Source organism: Prosopis cineraria, unplaced genomic scaffold (genome assembly GCF_029017545.1).
Source record: "Prosopis cineraria cultivar Desert tree isolate PC_DT_omini unplaced genomic scaffold, ASM2901754v1 PC1, whole genome shotgun sequence".
NCBI lineage: Eukaryota > Viridiplantae > Streptophyta > Magnoliopsida > Fabales > Fabaceae > Prosopis > Prosopis cineraria.
In genome coordinates, this window is record NW_026555332.1 from 54,307,734 (window position 1) to 54,326,681 (window position 18,948).

General features: G+C 32.9%; 1 protein-coding gene and 1 pseudogene across 1 annotated transcript; both read right to left on the reverse strand.

Moving 5' to 3' along the window:
- Positions 1 to 203: 203 nt before the first annotated feature.
- LOC129287252 (pentatricopeptide repeat-containing protein At4g35850, mitochondrial-like) lies at positions 204 to 6,342 on the reverse strand. Its single transcript, XM_054923454.1, has 13 exons — positions 6,191 to 6,342; positions 5,938 to 6,073; positions 5,679 to 5,841; positions 4,776 to 4,841; positions 4,557 to 4,654; positions 4,182 to 4,299; positions 3,882 to 4,091; positions 2,429 to 2,505; positions 1,981 to 2,074; positions 1,210 to 1,275; positions 1,053 to 1,130; positions 853 to 954; positions 204 to 672 (listed from the first exon to the last, which is right to left on the reverse strand). The coding sequence occupies exons 1-13, from the start codon at positions 6,213 to 6,215 to the stop codon at positions 571 to 573; spliced, it is 1,335 nt and encodes a 444-aa protein (XP_054779429.1). The 5' UTR covers positions 6,216 to 6,342; the 3' UTR covers positions 204 to 570.
- A 6,868-nt stretch (positions 6,343 to 13,210) lies between these two features.
- LOC129319830 (E3 ubiquitin-protein ligase RGLG2-like) lies at positions 13,211 to 18,407 on the reverse strand (annotated as a pseudogene).
- Positions 18,408 to 18,948: the final 541 nt, after the last annotated feature.

Consider the following 18,948-nt stretch of genomic DNA (forward strand, 5'->3'; position numbering starts at 1 on the left):
ATCAAGAAACTACCCAATATTACAAATGAAATTTCAACGGATTTAACCGTGAACGAAGTCAAGGGATTAACCCAGTAATCGAGGCACTATTGAGTAAACGAAATCGTTGGAGACCTTTTAAATCATCTTCACACCGGAACAAATTTATACACCTGGATCCCAATCAAAAAGACGTCTTCCATCAAATTAGTTAGCCGATCATATACCATCAATCAATGGATATCTATATACCGCCAGCAAAAATTTGGATTCAAATTGGAAAAAAATAAAAATACGAAACTCACGCTACCTGATGTCAACTATCAGATGATGAAACAAAGTTATTCCATATCGAGATAGAGTCTCCCAGTAAAATTAGGAGGAAGAGCTTATCTTAGTTTTCTCTAAATGAATACTTGAAGTGCCTGCGTTCATTGGAAAGTCTACATGACACCCTAGTGTCAACCCATCCAAGCCCCACGCTAGCTCAAGCATCAATTGGATGAACCATTTTACCATTTCTGGATTCTCTCGTCAAATACGTCCAGAAACATCTAGCAGAACTCATTACAATCAAGCAAGAGTGGTGATCTATCCAGCTTGTGGTGTCCTCGGACCGAATCTTCCGCGGAGGTTATCACAAGTTCTAGACACCAAAAGAAGTCTGGGATCGTCTTCAGGAATCTCACGTTCCTACATGCCAAACAACAAATAAGGATTCAGTTTACATGTAAGACAGCTAAACAGTAACTATACCCAACAGAGACCGAATTATGCAATTTTGCGTAGCAAGAACAAATGTGATTTCACAAACTATCAAGAAATATTGAAAGCAAACAGAAAATTCAATCAACATTGAGGCCGCAAGCTCACTTTTAACCCTTGGTAATAAGCTTCTAAGGCAGGGAATGAAGGGACTATTTTACGAGCTCGCATCAGGTCCCATATGTAGTTAGCAGTAGTATATCCCCCAGTCTGCAATTCAACAAAAATCACCCGACCACTCATTTAAAATATGGGCAGCAAATATAACATATCTCCTCCAAAGCCCAAAACAAAAGGAACATGAGTACCTTCTCACCAGCAGCTACAAGCAGGAGATCACTTCCCATCTTGGGATTCAAGAAAAAGTTCCTTGAAGTCATATTTACCTAAACATTATAGATTAACGGTCAGCTAATAGTCTAAATAATTCGTGTAATCAGAATGACTGAAGTTAGAGCAACATGCCAGCGTGTCTTGAGCAATTTGCATTCCCTTTGGAGTGTGCCCAATCATCGCACCTTCTGCAAGTGTCTGCACCAATGATGGTTTGCATAAATAAGTGTGCTCTTTGAAGGAATCATAACAAGAGAAACAAGAGAGCATTGATTTAACATAAACTGACTTCAAAAGAAATGAAAGCCAACAGGAGAGCAGCCAAAATTGAAGTTACCATGAATAAATACATAACTATCGGCCAAATATACCATAAATGGAAGTCGAAGGGTTGAACACTAGATACAAGTGGGGAAGACAAGTAGCAAGTAGAGATTGGCTGCCACCCTCGTAATATAACACCACCTATTGCTACAAATATGTGGAAAGAATAAAACTTGCAGATAATGTCACTTCAACGTATGCAGACAAAACTTCAACTAACGCAGACAGAAATCTCCTCATACAACTAACGGCATTGTGCAGCTATGCACTATTTAGCGGATAAATATGCTTAACATCGAGTCCTCTAAACCCAAGAATGATATTTGTTCCCCGCACTCTAACAAGAAGAGAGGGCATGAAATAACAGGGGAAAACAGCAGCTGCTACAAAAGAGACTGATTAACTACATAGAGATGACCCAATATACTTAGGATCAAATACAATATAAGATGTATCAGAGTTCATGAAAAACTATCTGGTCCCTTGGACTTGGTAAGTTCAAGGTCAAGTCCAAGCTTTTTGAATCAAACCAAAGACACCAAAGAGCAAGATAAATAACAGAGACTTAGACAAACTCACCACATAAAGTTCTGGAGCAAGAGGCTTTCCTGATTTCACGTAGTCTTCAAATGTTTGAAGACCACGATCAAGGTCTCCAGCATGTAAATAGCACCTGTATAAAATCGGTAATCAGTGATAAATTGGATTATTTAATAATAGAATTGGCAAACATATACCAGGAGAATAAAACAACAGCAAGGTGAAAGGCTTGCCACATTATTAATACTGGCTCCAGAGTAAGTTAACAACACTGAAATTTTGGACCATGACATACACCAAAAGACTTGCAAAAGGCAATCAATCAATTCTCAAGTGGTTCAAATGATTAGCACATGAAAACAAACATGAGTCACCACACTGCTTTAATTAATTGACAGACAAATGAGAAGTCAAACTAAGGCATTCCGGAAGTTTTCAAGTTATTAAACAGTAAAGCTTCTGAAATTAATAATCATGAAATCCTCACCTAATTACTTGCATGACGATATAGGTATCAGGAATTATCCCTTCCTTTTTTAGCATCTCTAAAAGAGTATCTGTCAGCTGCCACAATCAAAAATGAAGAATTGAAATTTTTCAAAAGAGATTTTGAAATAAAGAGATATAAAATTATTTTTAAGAAACATGAATCTGAATATTAAAAAAAGAAACCAAGTCACGCATGAACAGGCATGGAGAAAGTCCAAAGTGAACTGGATGAAGCAATTGCGTTTGGTCATCAAAGTTCTGTCAGTCTTGGTTTTCAAGTCTACTAACTCTATTCAATAAACATCAAGTGATATGACCAAAGTAATGCAATGATGCAGCACTATTCATGCTTGTATAACCAAAGCAATGGTCATTCCATCACTTGAATCTCAGCTCATTATGGGGCTGGTAATGGTGATAGGATCTTTTTTTAGGGGGAAAAAGAGGTCTGCTCTGATTTTAATGGCCAGGATAACTGCTTATTTACATCCCCGCAGAAGGCTTGTAAGTGTGAAAGCTGATAGGAGTTTGGAGGCCACATGCCAGTAGAATTCACTCTTCATGACAGTAAGCATACCACCGATTGGAATCCCTAGCTCAGTTGCCCCTCTTTTGTTAACTTAATCTGTGTCCAACATATGCATGACAAACAATGTCTAAAAGGCTTCCTTTAATAGGGTGGCACATAAGTGCATTTTTGAGAATTATAAACTAAAAGAGAGCAGCATTACCCTGATTTCCTTTGCAGCAAGTAAACACGCAAAACAATAATGATATCATGCAAAAACGTATCTACAAGGTTTAGTGTCACAAGACTAGTCTTTCGATCCGTGCGGTACTTAGACACTCTTCACTAGAAGATGCTAAGTAAACTTGACTTGCGAGTAAAAAAATACTTTGGCAAAGTTGAGGGATGGAAGTCTTGAAAGCAAAGGATGATTGAGAGAATTTGGGAAATATGAGAATTGTATTGCTTTGAGAACTCAAAGATGGTTACGAATGAGGAGAGTAGAAACATTTATAGACCTCCTCTTGTATCTAGAATGTTCCCACCTCCTTAATGGACGGTGGAGATTAATTCAATCCTACGGTTATTGGTGATTCTCTTAGAAATCCCTACAAGATATTTTACAACAAATATATAGATATTTACAAGGAGTTCTCTAGACTCTATCTTAAGAATTCTACTAGAATTGTCTTACACACTCTAGCCTTCTCAAGGTTAATCAAGAGACTTTTGGAGGATTTTGGAAAGTTCAAGACCATCGTAACTTCTTGAAAAATCATGGAATGTGACATTAGTTCCATAATTATATTTCAACATCTCTTATCATGTGATTTAATTAACTTATGTCACATACAGAACTAAAACAGTGAGAGACAGAAGATAGAGCAAGAACTATATATCAGACAAGTCAGATAAAAATAACAAAACACACAATGACTTTTACCTCAACATTTTTTAGATCAGCAGAAGCATGAAATGCAGTATGATATGCAGTTAATTGTCTAGCCAAAAATCCACCACGTCTATGAACATATTCTGCTGTTGGCAAGTTGTATAACTCCTCATCTGAAACACCCATCATAACATTCTCAGCATTGACACTGTCACTTTCAACTGAAGACCACATCTTTGATCGCTCCACAAACTCAATGACCTTTTCCAAGCATTTTTAATTATAAGTTTAAGAATTTCTGAGGAACTTGAACATCAATACATGGCAGAAAAAAGAAAAAATTCGTGTTACTTTTGTGGCAAAATCATCTGTCACAGGTGTCTTGTTCTCGTGTGCAACTATAAGCCCAGCATAGCAAAACTTGTTTAATCCAAGGCCAGCTGCAGTCATGTCACGGACAATTGCATACCTGGATCAATAAGAGTTTACATAGTATACCATTTTGAAAAAAAAAAATTAATTTTAAGTAGAAACTTTGTTAATGCCCTTAGGAATTTCAAAAGAAGAATATACATTGTAGGCTGCCAGGCTGTATTTGTTCAGGAGTAACATCAAACAGCAATAGTGAAACATAAAACACTAAGCTTTGCAAAAATGAATCCCACCAAACTGAGCAACTTTTAGTGAATGAATTATTAGGTCATAAGAGAAAAGGCTTTAGCATACACTCGATCTAATCGGCCACCAGCTGCACAAGCATGTAGCAAGCAGATGTAGGTTTGCACATTGGGCTTTACTTCCATGTGCTTCATCTCCTCCAAAATCTTCATTTGTAAGGGATAAACGACGAAAATCATTGTGCATTAAGAGAAAAGAGACCAATAACCACTTTTAATATTGCAGAATTCTAAGAAGGCGTGTCAACAAGTTGATGGTGGCTCATACCTGTATAGCCTTATCAGAGTTCTTGCATTTCCCACAAGTTGAAATGAGAAAGTTGTATAAAGTAACCTATGACATAGAATTTTGAGACCACAAAAGAAAATTTATGCAATTAACAGGCAACAAGTTTCACGGGGCACATAGCATTCATTTGACAGGAACCAAAATGCTTTATGAGAGAACAAAAGAACAATTACATTACTCAACTCCCAAAAAAGGAATAGACTGACTTCGTATGAGAGTTGATAAGCTGATTGATGACGCAGTGCAAGCATGAAATCACTCATAGGCATTGTTGCTACAATTTAATTCTAAATGCCCACCTTTGGCCTCGCCAAATGTGGTCATGCTCTCAACTCAAGTCACGTTTCTTTTTACTTGCAGTTGCCACACAAAAATAATCATTTTTTCCATTCCATGCAAGCATGAAAGTATAAAGAATTACAAAACATGCGCAGCTAAATTATCATTCAAGATACATAAACTTAATTAAAAAAAATTATACAGGAAGCTTTAGACTTCCATCATCTACAAGCTGTTTCAATTGGGAGAGAGCAAAGGGTTACCTTAGCACGGTCAAAATATTTAAGTTTACTGTAGAAGACTCTTAGACATACTTGCATGGCATAATGCTAAAGTATTAGGAATTGGGAATATCAATATATCCAGTTTATATCGCGAAAATTATAAGTAAACTTCAAGCAACCAAATTGGCTCCTTCCTATCGTGAACAAAGGCAACCACGTAGCCAGTTTTTAGCAAATATTTTGAATGTTTAGGAGTTGGTCCAGAGAAAGGCTGCCGATTACATCATTTAACGCCAATTAGTATTAGATAGCAGGTACAAAATAGTGCGCAGGCAAACATATGAAGAAAGACCACAAGACATAGATTTCAGTTATATACATCAGGGGTCAAACCCATGACTTTCATTTGGTCCCTGAAGAAGAATGCGTCTTGCAAGCGAGAGCCTTTCATGGTTCCAACAATGAACGAATGAAAAGTGTCCCGAATAGGCTGCACTCCATCGAGCATCATATCATCATACACGTCCCTCAACAAGAAATGCCTATGAAAGAATTGAATACCCAGTGAACCAGATATGGAAATTGGAAACATGAAAGCTTTCGCTTAACTGAAACTCTGAAAGATAAAAACAGAGGACCTTCTTTGAGCGGTAAGGGAGCCCACTACAGTATTATACTCAGAGACGTTATTGGCATAATTTCTTTTAGAGTACTCTTCTGTGGAAGCAGCGAAGTATCGGCGTCCAGCGACCCGGACCAGTGATCCTTGCTGGCCTGAAAAAACAATATGGGCATAAATTCATACAAGATTATCGCAGAGTCCGTAATGTGTCGCTGAGCTTCTTCCGTTCACATCTCTGTATAGAAATGAATAGAGAGAAGGTGGAGTACCGATGACGGAGCGAAGGAGCTTCATGGTCGAGGAGCGATGGATGAGTCCAGAGTCGTGGCTCTCTGCTTGTGTTTTTTCTCTTAACCCTTGGATTCTGATGGCTTTTCCCAATTACCGATGAAGTGGTTTTTGGGCTCAGGATTGTTCAAGGAACCTTTCCTGTAAGCCCAGTGACTAGGCTTGTGACCCGTGTTGCATTTTGAGATTTTCATTTTCTACCTTCTCATATGAGCTTATGAGATTCTGTGACAAAATAAAGCTTAGAAATGGATCATCACGGTGGCCCGAACCAAAAAATAATGGATCATCGCAACTTTTTTCAAAAAAAAAAATAACATTTTAATCCTTCAAATTTTAACTTAATTATAACTCAGCCCTTCAAATATAACTCAATACAACTCAATCTTTAAACTCTCAATCCTCAAGCTTTCCATCACTTTATATTTTTGTCCTAGTCATTTAAAGCTCACCTCTTAGTTAGCCTATGTGGCAAAAATCGTTTATAATACCGTTAAAATTGTTGACATTATCTCCCAACTCAGTTGCATTAGGCTTTTTTTTTAATAAAATTGAAGGATGGGGAATAATCTTGAATAAAGAAGAACATAAACGCATAAAATAGATTGAGGGAGAAGAACATGAAGGTGGAAGAATGGATTGACAAAGAAGAAAACAAGAGCACGAGGAGACCTGAAGCATCGATGGAATCAAAAGAAACTCATGAATGATAATCCAGTTTGATAGAGAAGGCATTAACTTTTAAAATTTCATGTCATTTCATCATATTTTTTTAATTTTAATATAGTTTATTTCAATTGTATATATTTTGATTAACTAGACTAGGAAAATGTGCATTTTTTTGGGTTGCTTACTTGGTTTAATTTGATATTTTTGGGCTTAATTTATATTATTTTAATTTAAAGTTTGATTATGTGCATTCTTTTATTAATGCTTTTGAAAGGCTTTTGAATGAAAAAATTAAATATATGAAGGATAAGTTTCGTTAACAACGAAAACAATACAAAATTGATAAAGTTGTCCCAAAATTAAAACTATCATTTGTGATTTTTACCGCTGTCAATAAAATACTCCATTTTATTTATTTAAAAATACTCGAGTATGATGCATATATGCTGCTAGCTTGATCCAAAATGCATTATACACACTTAAAAGACACTTTGAGAGTTTTGTTGTGTTAGAATTTGAGCTTTTGATGAGTTTGATCTAAGAGTTAAAACTTTGAAGACATTTGAAACTTGATTTATTTAGTTCTTTTATTTCTTCTTCATTTCTCGTCTTGTAATCCTATTATGACTATGAATATTTTGTATATTTGTAATTTTTTGATATTTATAGGTAACTAAGCTCTTTGTGTTAGAATTATTTAAACCCTTATATGGATTAACACCAAGTTCCTCTCCTCTGCTTTTTTATTATTAATGTCATATATGTTTTTATTTTACTCTTTTTTAATGCTTCTGAATGTTTGGCCATCATTTAGATATTGGATTCATTTAATTAATACTTAAGAGGGCTATATTAAGTGTATAACTTAGGTAAAATAGTGAAAAAATTTGATATTTGCATGTTAAATAGATAGTTTTGCTAGTAAGATGAAAATATACTTGCTAGCCTTACATAGTCATATTAGAGTTGGTGTCTAAAATTTAGTTTTATTAACTGTAACAAAAGACTGAATGATTAATTTAACCAAATACTTGTTCATGACCTGGGAGAACTTGTTTCAATATTTTTAGAACCCAAAAAATATTTATGAGAGGAGATAATTTTAGTGCTATAAAATGCAAGAAGAATAAATAATCCTAGGTCCCAATTTATTCTTGAAGTTTATCAATCAATTGCTTTTCTTTATTTTCTAGTGTTAATTTAGTTTGCAATATCATCTTCATTTAATTATGTTTTGGCTCAAATTAGTTAAACTCACTTAGTTTTTTCATTTGATAGTTGTTTTTAAACAAATCACAAAAATAACGATACTTTACTTTTATTATATTATTTGGTATAATCCGTGCATTTGCGAAGAGCAACAGAAAGAAACTCATGTTTAGAACATTGATTGAGATCAATGGAGAAGGAAACCCAAATCAATGGAGGAGACTAAATCAAATCTCTACCTAGTCCAATAAAAAAAACAGATTCAGAAAAAAAAAAGGAAAAATAAAGCTTTCCAATAAGCCACATTGATTTTCTATATATTGATTTGTTGTTTATCTCTTGTTCATCGCCGATGGTGTTGGTTTTTGATCCATAGGGAAGAATGACAAAGATAACTGATGAAAAATGGAGGAAAAGGTTTTTCAAAAATGGTGGAGATCCCCAGCCTACCGATCGCTTGTTGCTAATCTCGTTTGTTTCCTCGCCCATCTTGCTCGCCTTCTTGATCTAAGCCACTCTTGTCATCTCACCCCCTGTGTTCTATTTTTGGGAAAACCTCCAGCTCGACAATTGTTTTTTTTTTTTTGGTATTCTGATATGAAGTTTAGAGTCTAACATGGAGCTAAGTTAGAGCAATTTTAATTTTGTTAAGAATCATTTGTGCTACATCAAATTACTTGGGAGAGAATATAAATCATTAATTAACAATAGGGACTAAAATTTTGAATGTACAAAAATTAAAAGACTGAGTTATGTTAAATTATAATTGAAGAATTAGGTCTTAACTGAATTAAAACTTAAAAAATTAAAAAATTAATTTCTCTATTTTTTTTTTCCCTCGAACCTCTTCAAGTATTTCTTTTAGTCACAAGGTCTTCAAGTTCTCAGGCTGAAATTCATATTATCACATGTTGGTGGACTACTCTTGGCTCTATTTAAAAACAAATAAAAATATTTTTTAATTTTATTTATAAGGCATGTTATTAATTTTTTATTATAAATTTTTATTTTCACCCTTCATTAAGTGTTTGTGAAAAAAATATTATTAAAATATGAATATATAATAAAAGTGAAGTTAAAAACTTATTAAATTTTTAGGTATAATTAATGAATTTTAAAGTTTTACTTAGTTTCAGTTAAACATGTTAAAATTTGAAAGTAACTTAAATAAAATTTGAGAGAATGCTGCATCTTTTATTTCTTTTTATAATTATTGCATAATATTTCCTCTAATTCTATTTATAAGGAATATTTTATAAAGTCTATTTAATCTTATTTATAAACTACGATGCAACTTTTTAGATAATATTTAAAAAATATTTTCATAAGTACCCTTTGAAAAAAAAAAAGGTAATGACATTATTTTTAAAATTTGTTATAGTCATGTCTCCCTATAGAAGGGAAAAAAAAGTAACATGACTTTACTTTTTAGTTTGGATTTTTATTTTTCATTTAAAATTGTTTTGTAAAACAGAATAAAAAGAAACCTATTTGATTGTATTAATTTAAAAATAATTTTAAAATTAAAAAATTGGCCTATAGTAATAGGCACTTATTGTTAATGGTGGCGGTTTACAATAATCATTGATCAATATAATTATAATTTTTAATAATTAAATACAATAATTATATTTTAAAAATATAAAAAATAAAATGAAAATCACTTTAAGATGTTTAAATTTTCTTTTTTTTAAATGATAATAGTTTTGAAAATAATTAAATTCAAAACATTTACCAAAACAAGTTTTTATTTTCATTTTTTTATTTAAATTTTTTTTAAATAGAAACTAAACAAACCGTGAATTCTCTTTTAATTGATATTTCAGTTTTATCATCAATCCATTCCATAAAATGATTAAAATATCATATCTTTCCTCTATTTTTGAATATAAAAGAATCTGCTATATGTCTCTTTGTTTTTTATTGTAAGAAAAAAATATAATTTTTAGTCCTCACACTTTACACGTGATTTGTTATTAGTCATTATACTTTATTTTTGATGTTTCAAGTCTCTACAGTTTTTTCCGTCTATATTTTAAATTTTTATACTTTTAGATAATGTTGACATGGCATTAATGGTGTTAATTATACTGATGTGAATAAGAGCATAATTAATTATATGGTGATGTGTTAGTTAGTGGCTGATGTGTATTTTTTTTTTTGAAAAAAAAGAAAGAAAAGTTGATGTGTACTCCCTCTAATTCTTATTATAAGACACTTTTAACTATTTCATAAATCTTAAAAAAAGTTAATTTTTTTATATCATAAAAAAAATGATATATATTTTCATTTTTATCCTTTATTTTAAATAATGATACAACTATATTAAATAATTTCATATTAATCAATCAAGGGTAAAATTAAAAAAGTAATTTAATTATTACAAAGTGTCTTATATTTTGAATCAAATTTTTTTTTTGAAATATGTCCTATAAATAAGACCCAAGAAATTATTTTTTTAATAACTAAAAAGTGAAAAAATTTTGTTCTAACTTCAAACGGAAATAATATATTTTATATACATTAAAAAGCAATAAACCATTGTAAATCTAGCCCCAAACTTGACTTTGAAATACAAAACCATAGGAAATGTACCTTGAAACACATAATTGTAATAAACTTAAAAATAGACACATGACATTTTTTTTATAGCCTTGAATCCTACTTAGATATATAATAATTATTAAAAATACACATAACCTTTTCTTCTTTTTTTTCTAAAAAAATACAAATTAATCACTAATTGAGGTGTCACCATATAATTAATGGTGTTACTGTCAACATCAGCATAATTAATATTGTTGATGCCATGTTAGCACCCATTTAAAAGTGTAGGGATCTAAAATACGAACGGAAAAAACTGTAGGAACTTATAACATTGAAAATAAAATGTAGGGATCAATAACAAATTGCGTGCAAAGTGTAAAGACTGAAAGTCATGTTTTTCTTAATTGTAAACAAAAATAAAAAATTTTAAAAATATTTATTACATTTTTTCAAATCGCTTCTCATAAATTCAATGTTTATTTTCATTAGATAAATTTATTTTATTAATTACAAGGATAATTTAGTTTGATTTTATAATTTCAAATAGAATTATTATATGTGATCAACTTTATTAAACCATGTAAATTAGTTATTTTCTCTTACACTTGAAATGGAAAGAGTAAATGAATATTATATAAGTGACCAAAGGTGCTTGATGTCAATTCAATCTCTCTCTCTTAAAAAGCATATTAGAGAAAAAAATGAAAAGAAACCAAATTATATTTGAAAGAGAGAGATATTATTCATATTCTTTTACTGTTATTTATAAATTATTTTTCAATAAAATACAAAGGACAATTTTAAAATTTACTAACTCTGTCTAAAAGTTAAATGAAAACTTTATTTTTTATTAAATATGCACATTTTAATAACATTTTTTCTTTCACTAACATTTAAGGGAAAATAAAATGAAAAATTTTGTGATAACAATGAAACAATATAATTTATAAATAGGACCCAAAAAAAATCTCCTCTTGCCTTATAAATTTATAAAGGTTAAGGTTTAATTTTACTTCTATAGTTATTTTTTAGCTGCATTGGGTACCTTACACTCTTGAGTGAAACAATTTTTCTCTTGAAATATTTTTTTTATGTCCAAAAACTTATTATTTTCTACTAATGTGGTATGTACGTAAGGCCCACTTATAGTGACTAGTAAAATTCTGACCATATTCTTTAATATTAATTTGTCACTAAACTCTTTTTTCAAGAGTTTTGGGTACTCTAAAGTCTTTTTTAGGGGCATTAAGTACCTCAAAGTCTTATTAAAATAAAATTTAATAAATATTGCTAAAGTATTAAATGTTTTCATATTAAATAATTTAAATATTACTATATATAAAGATTCATTTAAAATTTATAAATTACTTTTTAAATATTAACAATTCAAACTAGCATTACTTCTTATTTTTTATATATAAATCTTCAATCTTTTATTCAAAACAGTGCTCAAATTATTATGTCCTTTGTGCATATTAGAACTTACTTATATTTTTAATATTTGTTAAGTTTCTTTAATTTTTAAGTCATTTTTTATAATTTTTTTTCTCAACTAACAATCTTCCTTCAAAATATTTACAAATTTAATATTATCTGTACATTGTAGTGTTAAGAGTAAAATAAAAAAGATAACAAATCAAGATTAACAATATGCCAACAAATATATTTAGGTGAAAAATATCTCTTATTGTATTCATGTGTTAAAAAAATTACTTAACAAAAGAAAAATAAAGAAGTAGGAAGAAAAAACCCCTGTCATTAATTTGAAAGTTTATTCCTTTCATTTTTAATATAAAATTATAAAATATCAAAAATACTAAAATATTAAGTTGAGTTGTGTAATTTTTTAAATAATAATAGTTATATTATTAAATATTAAAATACTTAATATTTTAATAATATTTAATAAATTTTATTTTAACAAAATTTTAAGGTGACCAACACTCCTAAAAAAAATTTAGAGCATTCAGCACTCCTATAAAAATAATTTAGAAACAAATTAATGCTAAAAAATATTGTTAAAATCTTACATGTTATTGTGTATGGACTCAACACATATACCACATTAGCAAAAAAAAAAATTAATAATTGATTAATAAAAAAGATTTTTTATTCCTAGAAAAAATAATTCAAAGGTAAAATTAACCTATTTAAAAGTATAGAATATTCAACACTTTTAAAAAATATATAGAGAGATAAAATTAAACCTTAACCTAATTTATAAATAAGACTAACTGAAGTATTTTGTATGACGATGCCATGGGAGTTGCATACCCTAGCCAAGATGGCCGAGACCCGGTCCTTTGAATGCGTACCACTCTTACAAAATCAAAATTCAAAGGAGGAAAATCTACTTGTTCATGTGCAAGAGCAGAAATTTTAAAGAATTGCATGACATTTTCTAGCACCAAGTTTGGTGTCATTGTAGCGCGTGGGTGGTGGAACAGTGTAAGGGACGCCCACGACGGGCGACGGCACGACCACGAGGGAATGACCTTCCACGTGCCACATAATGAACTAGCCGTTAGGCAAAAACGTGTATGATTCGCCGAAAGAACAGCTCCTTCCCTCTATCCTGTTTCAAGTTCGACCATATCATTACGACCATGTAACTTCAAAAATTCAGTGTTTTTTCGCATCAAATTGTCACTTCTCTCGAGTCCCAAAAAAAAAAAAAAAACACACTCAAACATGCTGCTGTACAAGATGGGATGGTAACTTCCGCTACTAATCCCGACGAACCGAGATTCAAATACGTACACAAGTCACAACCAAATCAAACAATAAAAAATGATCATCTAAAAAGAATACAAAGAATTTTGGGCGGGCAAGGCAGTTAAATCCCAAGGTCTAGTGCTTAGTAGAGCTTTATTCGGGTATTGATAGGGCTCCTACAGATGGGGCACGTCTGAAGATCTTGTCCGCATTCACAACATGTCTGCCACACAAGACATAAAACACGAGGTGTTAAATGCACTCTCTTCATCTGATTCTAATCATTCTCAACTACGAGAAGAAATTGATAACCGTTTTTACCTGATGACCGCATCCAAAGGCCATGTCCTTTGAATTGCTCAGACATATGGGACAAAGCTGCACAAGACCAGTTCAATGTTTTAGTTGTAAAAACCCTTGAAAAATACTCCATCACCAAATACCACATTTTCAACATCATGGAAGATTTACAGCAGCAGCAATTTCAGATTTTAGTCGCATCATCAAAAATATAAATCCAAATCGCAACACAAAAGGGACGGGCTGGGGTGAAGTGAAATTAATTATCCAGATAAAACACGATATATTAACAGAGAACACTAGTTTCACTAGATATCAACTCTGACAGGCCATTTGGTTGGAGGGATTTCACTCCCCTCCCCTCATTGGTTAAACATTTCACTCCCTTCCCTGCACAGCCTTCTTCAACTCTTCATCAATGCTGCTCCAGACCAGCGCTTCTCAGATCCACCTCCCTGACTTGTCGATATTTTGTTGGATGCTATATGTGGCTTTTGTTGATACTTTGTTTATACTGTGTCCTATACATGCGTTTCTCAAATACACCTTCAATAACAATGTAATTTTTATTTATAATAATAATAACTAGTATATGTATTGTTTTTTACCAAAAAGAAAACATGTTTTATAAATTATTTAAAATACATTACTAAAACATTTAGATTACATTATAACATGATTTTATACTATTAAACATCTTTAGAGAGAGATAGAATTTCAATTTGATAGGGGCAGAATTGTTCATTCAGTATTAATGCTCTTCTCCTCTCTCCTCCAATCAAACCAAACAAGAGGACATTAAAATATCTCCCCTCTCCTCCTTTCTGTTGAAATAAAACATAGGTTCAAGCTCTTTTCATTTCCCACTAAAATATAGAATATTCGTTTTGAACCAACCAAGTAGCTCCACAATAACTATTATAAGAATGGAGGTACAGCGACAGCCATGTCACAAAACAAATAACTCCCTTGTCCACTAACTTTCAGCCAACCTAGGACCGGCTACCAAAATTCTTGCCCAGTTTTCTTGTATCATTGACAGTTGCTGAACTGATTTGTGAGGAAAAGAATGTGGCTATATGTAATTCTTTTGCGCAAGAAGCAACAACATAGTTTCTCAATGAGGAACGTAAAGGTAATACATAAAAAGCTTATTAATATAACATACAAACAAAATTTCTTGTTAGTTGTTACACAATTTCAAGTAATTCATAAAACAAATTTGCTCCATAAAAACCTAAGCTTTGGACATATATAATTCCATTTGAGGGACTTAGTACCTGATTGTCATAAGTGGAGCTCGGGACAGGAGGAGCTGTGCCATCTGAGATGTTGTCACGATAAGGAGGAACACTGGGCTCAAAACTAGCAGGGTGTGAAGGCTTTGAAGCTTCCAAAGATGCAGAAGCATACGTGGGTGGTGGGAGGGGAACTCTCTGGGGAGCATTGTTTTTTTGACTGCTACTTTGGACCAATGAATGCAAATGACCACAAAACTTTTTGTCAGAAAATTAAGACAACAAAACCTAAAGCCAACAGGAACAGAGAGGAGCCAGATACTTACCCCAGAAGATTAAGTTCTATAGCTGCCTTGTACTGAGAGGGAATTTCCATCAATGCTGCAAGAGCAAACGCTGCCTCTTTTCGTGATGGGGGAATGTTCTTTGACATAATCTCTGTGAAATTCACAAACTAGAGAGGAATGAAAAAAAAGCTGTAGATCAGTTCACAAAACTAGTAATTTTTAGCAAGTTGTTAAGACAATTTTTCAGTGCCATAATCATTTACCTGAAAATTATCAAAGGCCCGAGTTGGGATGTTATCATCGAACTCCTTCATCATGTCCCATGGTCCATCTCCAACTCCAACCAATATGATTGAAAGGGGAAATTTGCTGTGACATTGTAGGCACATAAGACAATATATATTTGAATTTGAATAAATAAAAACTCTGGCAGAAATGACATAATCACCTGGCCTCAACGATGGCATCCATAGTCTTCTGCTCCTGTGGACTTAGCCTGCCAAGTTCAGTATTAACACTTCTTGTTACCTGAGGCAAAAATCATTGTGCGTCAGCTCACAGTTTATAATAATAAAAACAATAATAGTTGATGAATAAACAGAGAAAAACGACAACTAAATAAGTCACATGGATTAAAATATCATCCTCTTAGCTAGTCGAGACCCAGTCTCAAATTGAATATGTTGGTTCTCCTTCTCAATAGCTAACTTTTTAGGACGGGTTTCTCACTCCATTTGGTGCTCATCAGTAACTATAACTTTGCCCATAAAAAGAAAAGGGGGGAAAAAATAACGTAGTCCATCCAGGATTATAATACCTGGCCATCTGCAATTATCACCAAAACATGGTACTGACCACCACTCTTCTCAACAATGGTCATGGCCATTTCAATTACTGGTGCAAATGAAGTGGGGCCTGAAATAATAATCATAAGTATTGACAGCTTTAATGCTAGATATCTATATCTATGATAACAAGTAAAATATGGATAGCAAGAAAGAGAGAGTAGAAGAAATATAACCAGCAAGTCGAAGGTGAGGAACAATTTCCCTATACCGACTCAACACTTCTTCAAATCCATTACAAAATCTTTCATCTGAATAGAAACTGAAGACATCTTGATCATGCGTTAATGCTGCCATGACATCAAAGTAATGCCTTTTATCATCTCTAAACTTCAAATAGAAATCGATAAAAAGAAAAACTTCTTTAAAAAAAATCTGTTAAAACAAATTGTATGCACTTTAAGAGAGATACCATCCCCAAATCCAAAACAAGGAATCAAATTATCCTCATCAAATCCCGCCAAGGTTTTGCCAATGATGGATATTGCTTGTTCATAAGGATTTAGATCTGTCCCAATGTGATGTAAGCTTCTTCTGTTAAATGAATTTTTCCTAGAAGACCAGGAACAGGATATTTCAATACAGCACACTTGATTAATTCTAACTTCAGTTTAAAACATTGCATGACTTAACCTGTCCACTCATTGCTCTTGGTGAAATCAATACCAACAATAAGATTGGAAGACTCGAGGCCTGCACATGCAAGAGCTTCGGTTACCTGCAACAGGAGATATTCATAAACAACGTGTTTTTATGTTCAATGTATTTAATTCAATTTATCCGATTGGATATATGTGACAGAAGAATGAACACACAGTCCTCCAAATTCAATCATATCATATTACTTAGAAAGAACCTTTCTAGCAATCAGTCAAATAGTTAAATTTTTTTTTTTTTTTGGTAAAAAGTCAAATAGTTAAATGTTTAGCTCTTCTATTAGACTCCTAAATGCCAAAACAAATAGAAGAACAACAAAATGATCCTCAATCGTTTGAGTTATGCATAATTCAAAAAGGGTAATGTAGGTAAATAAAGAAGTCTCATGCTCAGCTGAAGAAAATCAATGCATCTCTTACCTCCTCCACAGAATTGTAATTATCAGCGATCCTCGAGAACCTCCTCTCAAACTGGTTCCTGTTGTCGCCAGCCACTCTGCCTGTAGCATAAGGTTCATGACCATAGTTTTGGCGAGGAGGGATGAAATATTGCTGCGTAGAAGAAGGCTGTTGAGGCTCATAATTCTGACTTCCGTCATAAGCTGATTGAGGATATGAACTCCACGACGAAGACGAAGTTGAACGATAAGATGAACCTCGCTCCCAACTCTCCTCCTTGGAACTTTTGCCCCCCATCAACTCAAGTCAAGTTTCCTAAAAAGAGAGTTCCTGACCTGCTTCTCTCCTTCAAGATACGAGGCAGTAAAATCAACCCAACCAATCGAATCGACCACAGCCAAGGAAAAACAGGATGAATCCAGACAACGATAGTCTCAAAACCAATATCAAATGCTTTGAAATAACATATATTAGGGGCTGAAGCTCTAACTTCCCAAGCAAATTCTTTAATTGTACTATGAACCGACTTATTAACAAAACCCACCGACTCAAGGAAATAGCCTCCATTTAAGTTCGCGGAAAAAGTCGCCAGATGTATCAAAGAAGCCAAGTGCCTCCAAACACAATCAACACACGGCACTTCCAAATATTAATAGTAGTCTAAGTTTTGTTCAACTGGTAAAAGATATAAATAGATAAAATAGCATACTAATTCCGTTGGACAAATGCATGGTTTCTTTCTCATCCAACTTCTTCGATATTGAAACAAGGGCAATAACAGAAATAGGGCAAGAGCCGGATGTGAAAACTAGAAATGAACATTCCAACAAGCGGCAGTTTATCACAACCACACAATTAACCAACATAAAGAGGAAAAAAAATCGGCATTGTATTGCACGGCATGAGATCTGAACTCTGTTTGCCTCGTACAACACTTCCTTCGGAAAGCAATAAGAAATATATTAGGCAATCCATTGTGAGTTGTGACCATACCTGAGCGATGATGATGTTAATGGAGCGTAGTCTAGAAATGAGGAAAGTTCACGCGCTCGGATCTGGGAAAGAGTATATTCAACGGTAGATCTGATAACAATTGAAGATCCGAATTCCCGAATAATCCTTCGCAGGAGTATAAGGGAACATCTGAAAGCGAGCCCCCTTTCTGTCCGCCGAAAGCAAGAGGCCGTCACGTGAACTTTTCGACGGCGGCAGTTTTGAATTATCCATTATTTTTTCAATATTCCAAGATAGATTAATTTTATTTTCTCAAGAGTTTGCCAGAAAATTTCCAGAGCTTTTTCTGAAAGTTTTTTTATTTATAATTTAACACTATTTAAATATTAAGGTTTTTTAATGAAAATGCCAAAAAATACTGACAAAAAATAAGATAAAAGAATAAAAATACTCGTTAAGTAATTGATGTGAAAACCCTAATAACTTAAAATGAAAAAAAAAAAAAAACATTTTACATGAGTGTAAAAATTATCAATCCATTAAATATTACTAAGTGCCATTAATTTTTTATGTTAATGTCAAGTCTTCTCTTACCTAGTGTCGGGATTGATAATGGCCGTTGCTCACATGGAAGGCAAGAGTTCAATCGGTGTCATCCCCTCTTCCTTCCATTTTCATCCGCTTGCAGTTTCGATTTTATAAACCTTTTTCCTTGGATTTTCTTGCCCCTCTTCCTCCGAATTCCAATCTTGTACATCATGAGTTCCAACGCACCCATCGCCCCTAGAAATGTGAAAGTTCTTCAGATCCACCTATTTTACTCTTCGATGGAGAAGAAAACGAGGGTGATGGACTTCGATCAGCGCGATCCAAAAGCGGATGAGCGACGGCGGATCTAAAGAGGGATGGTGGTCACAGCT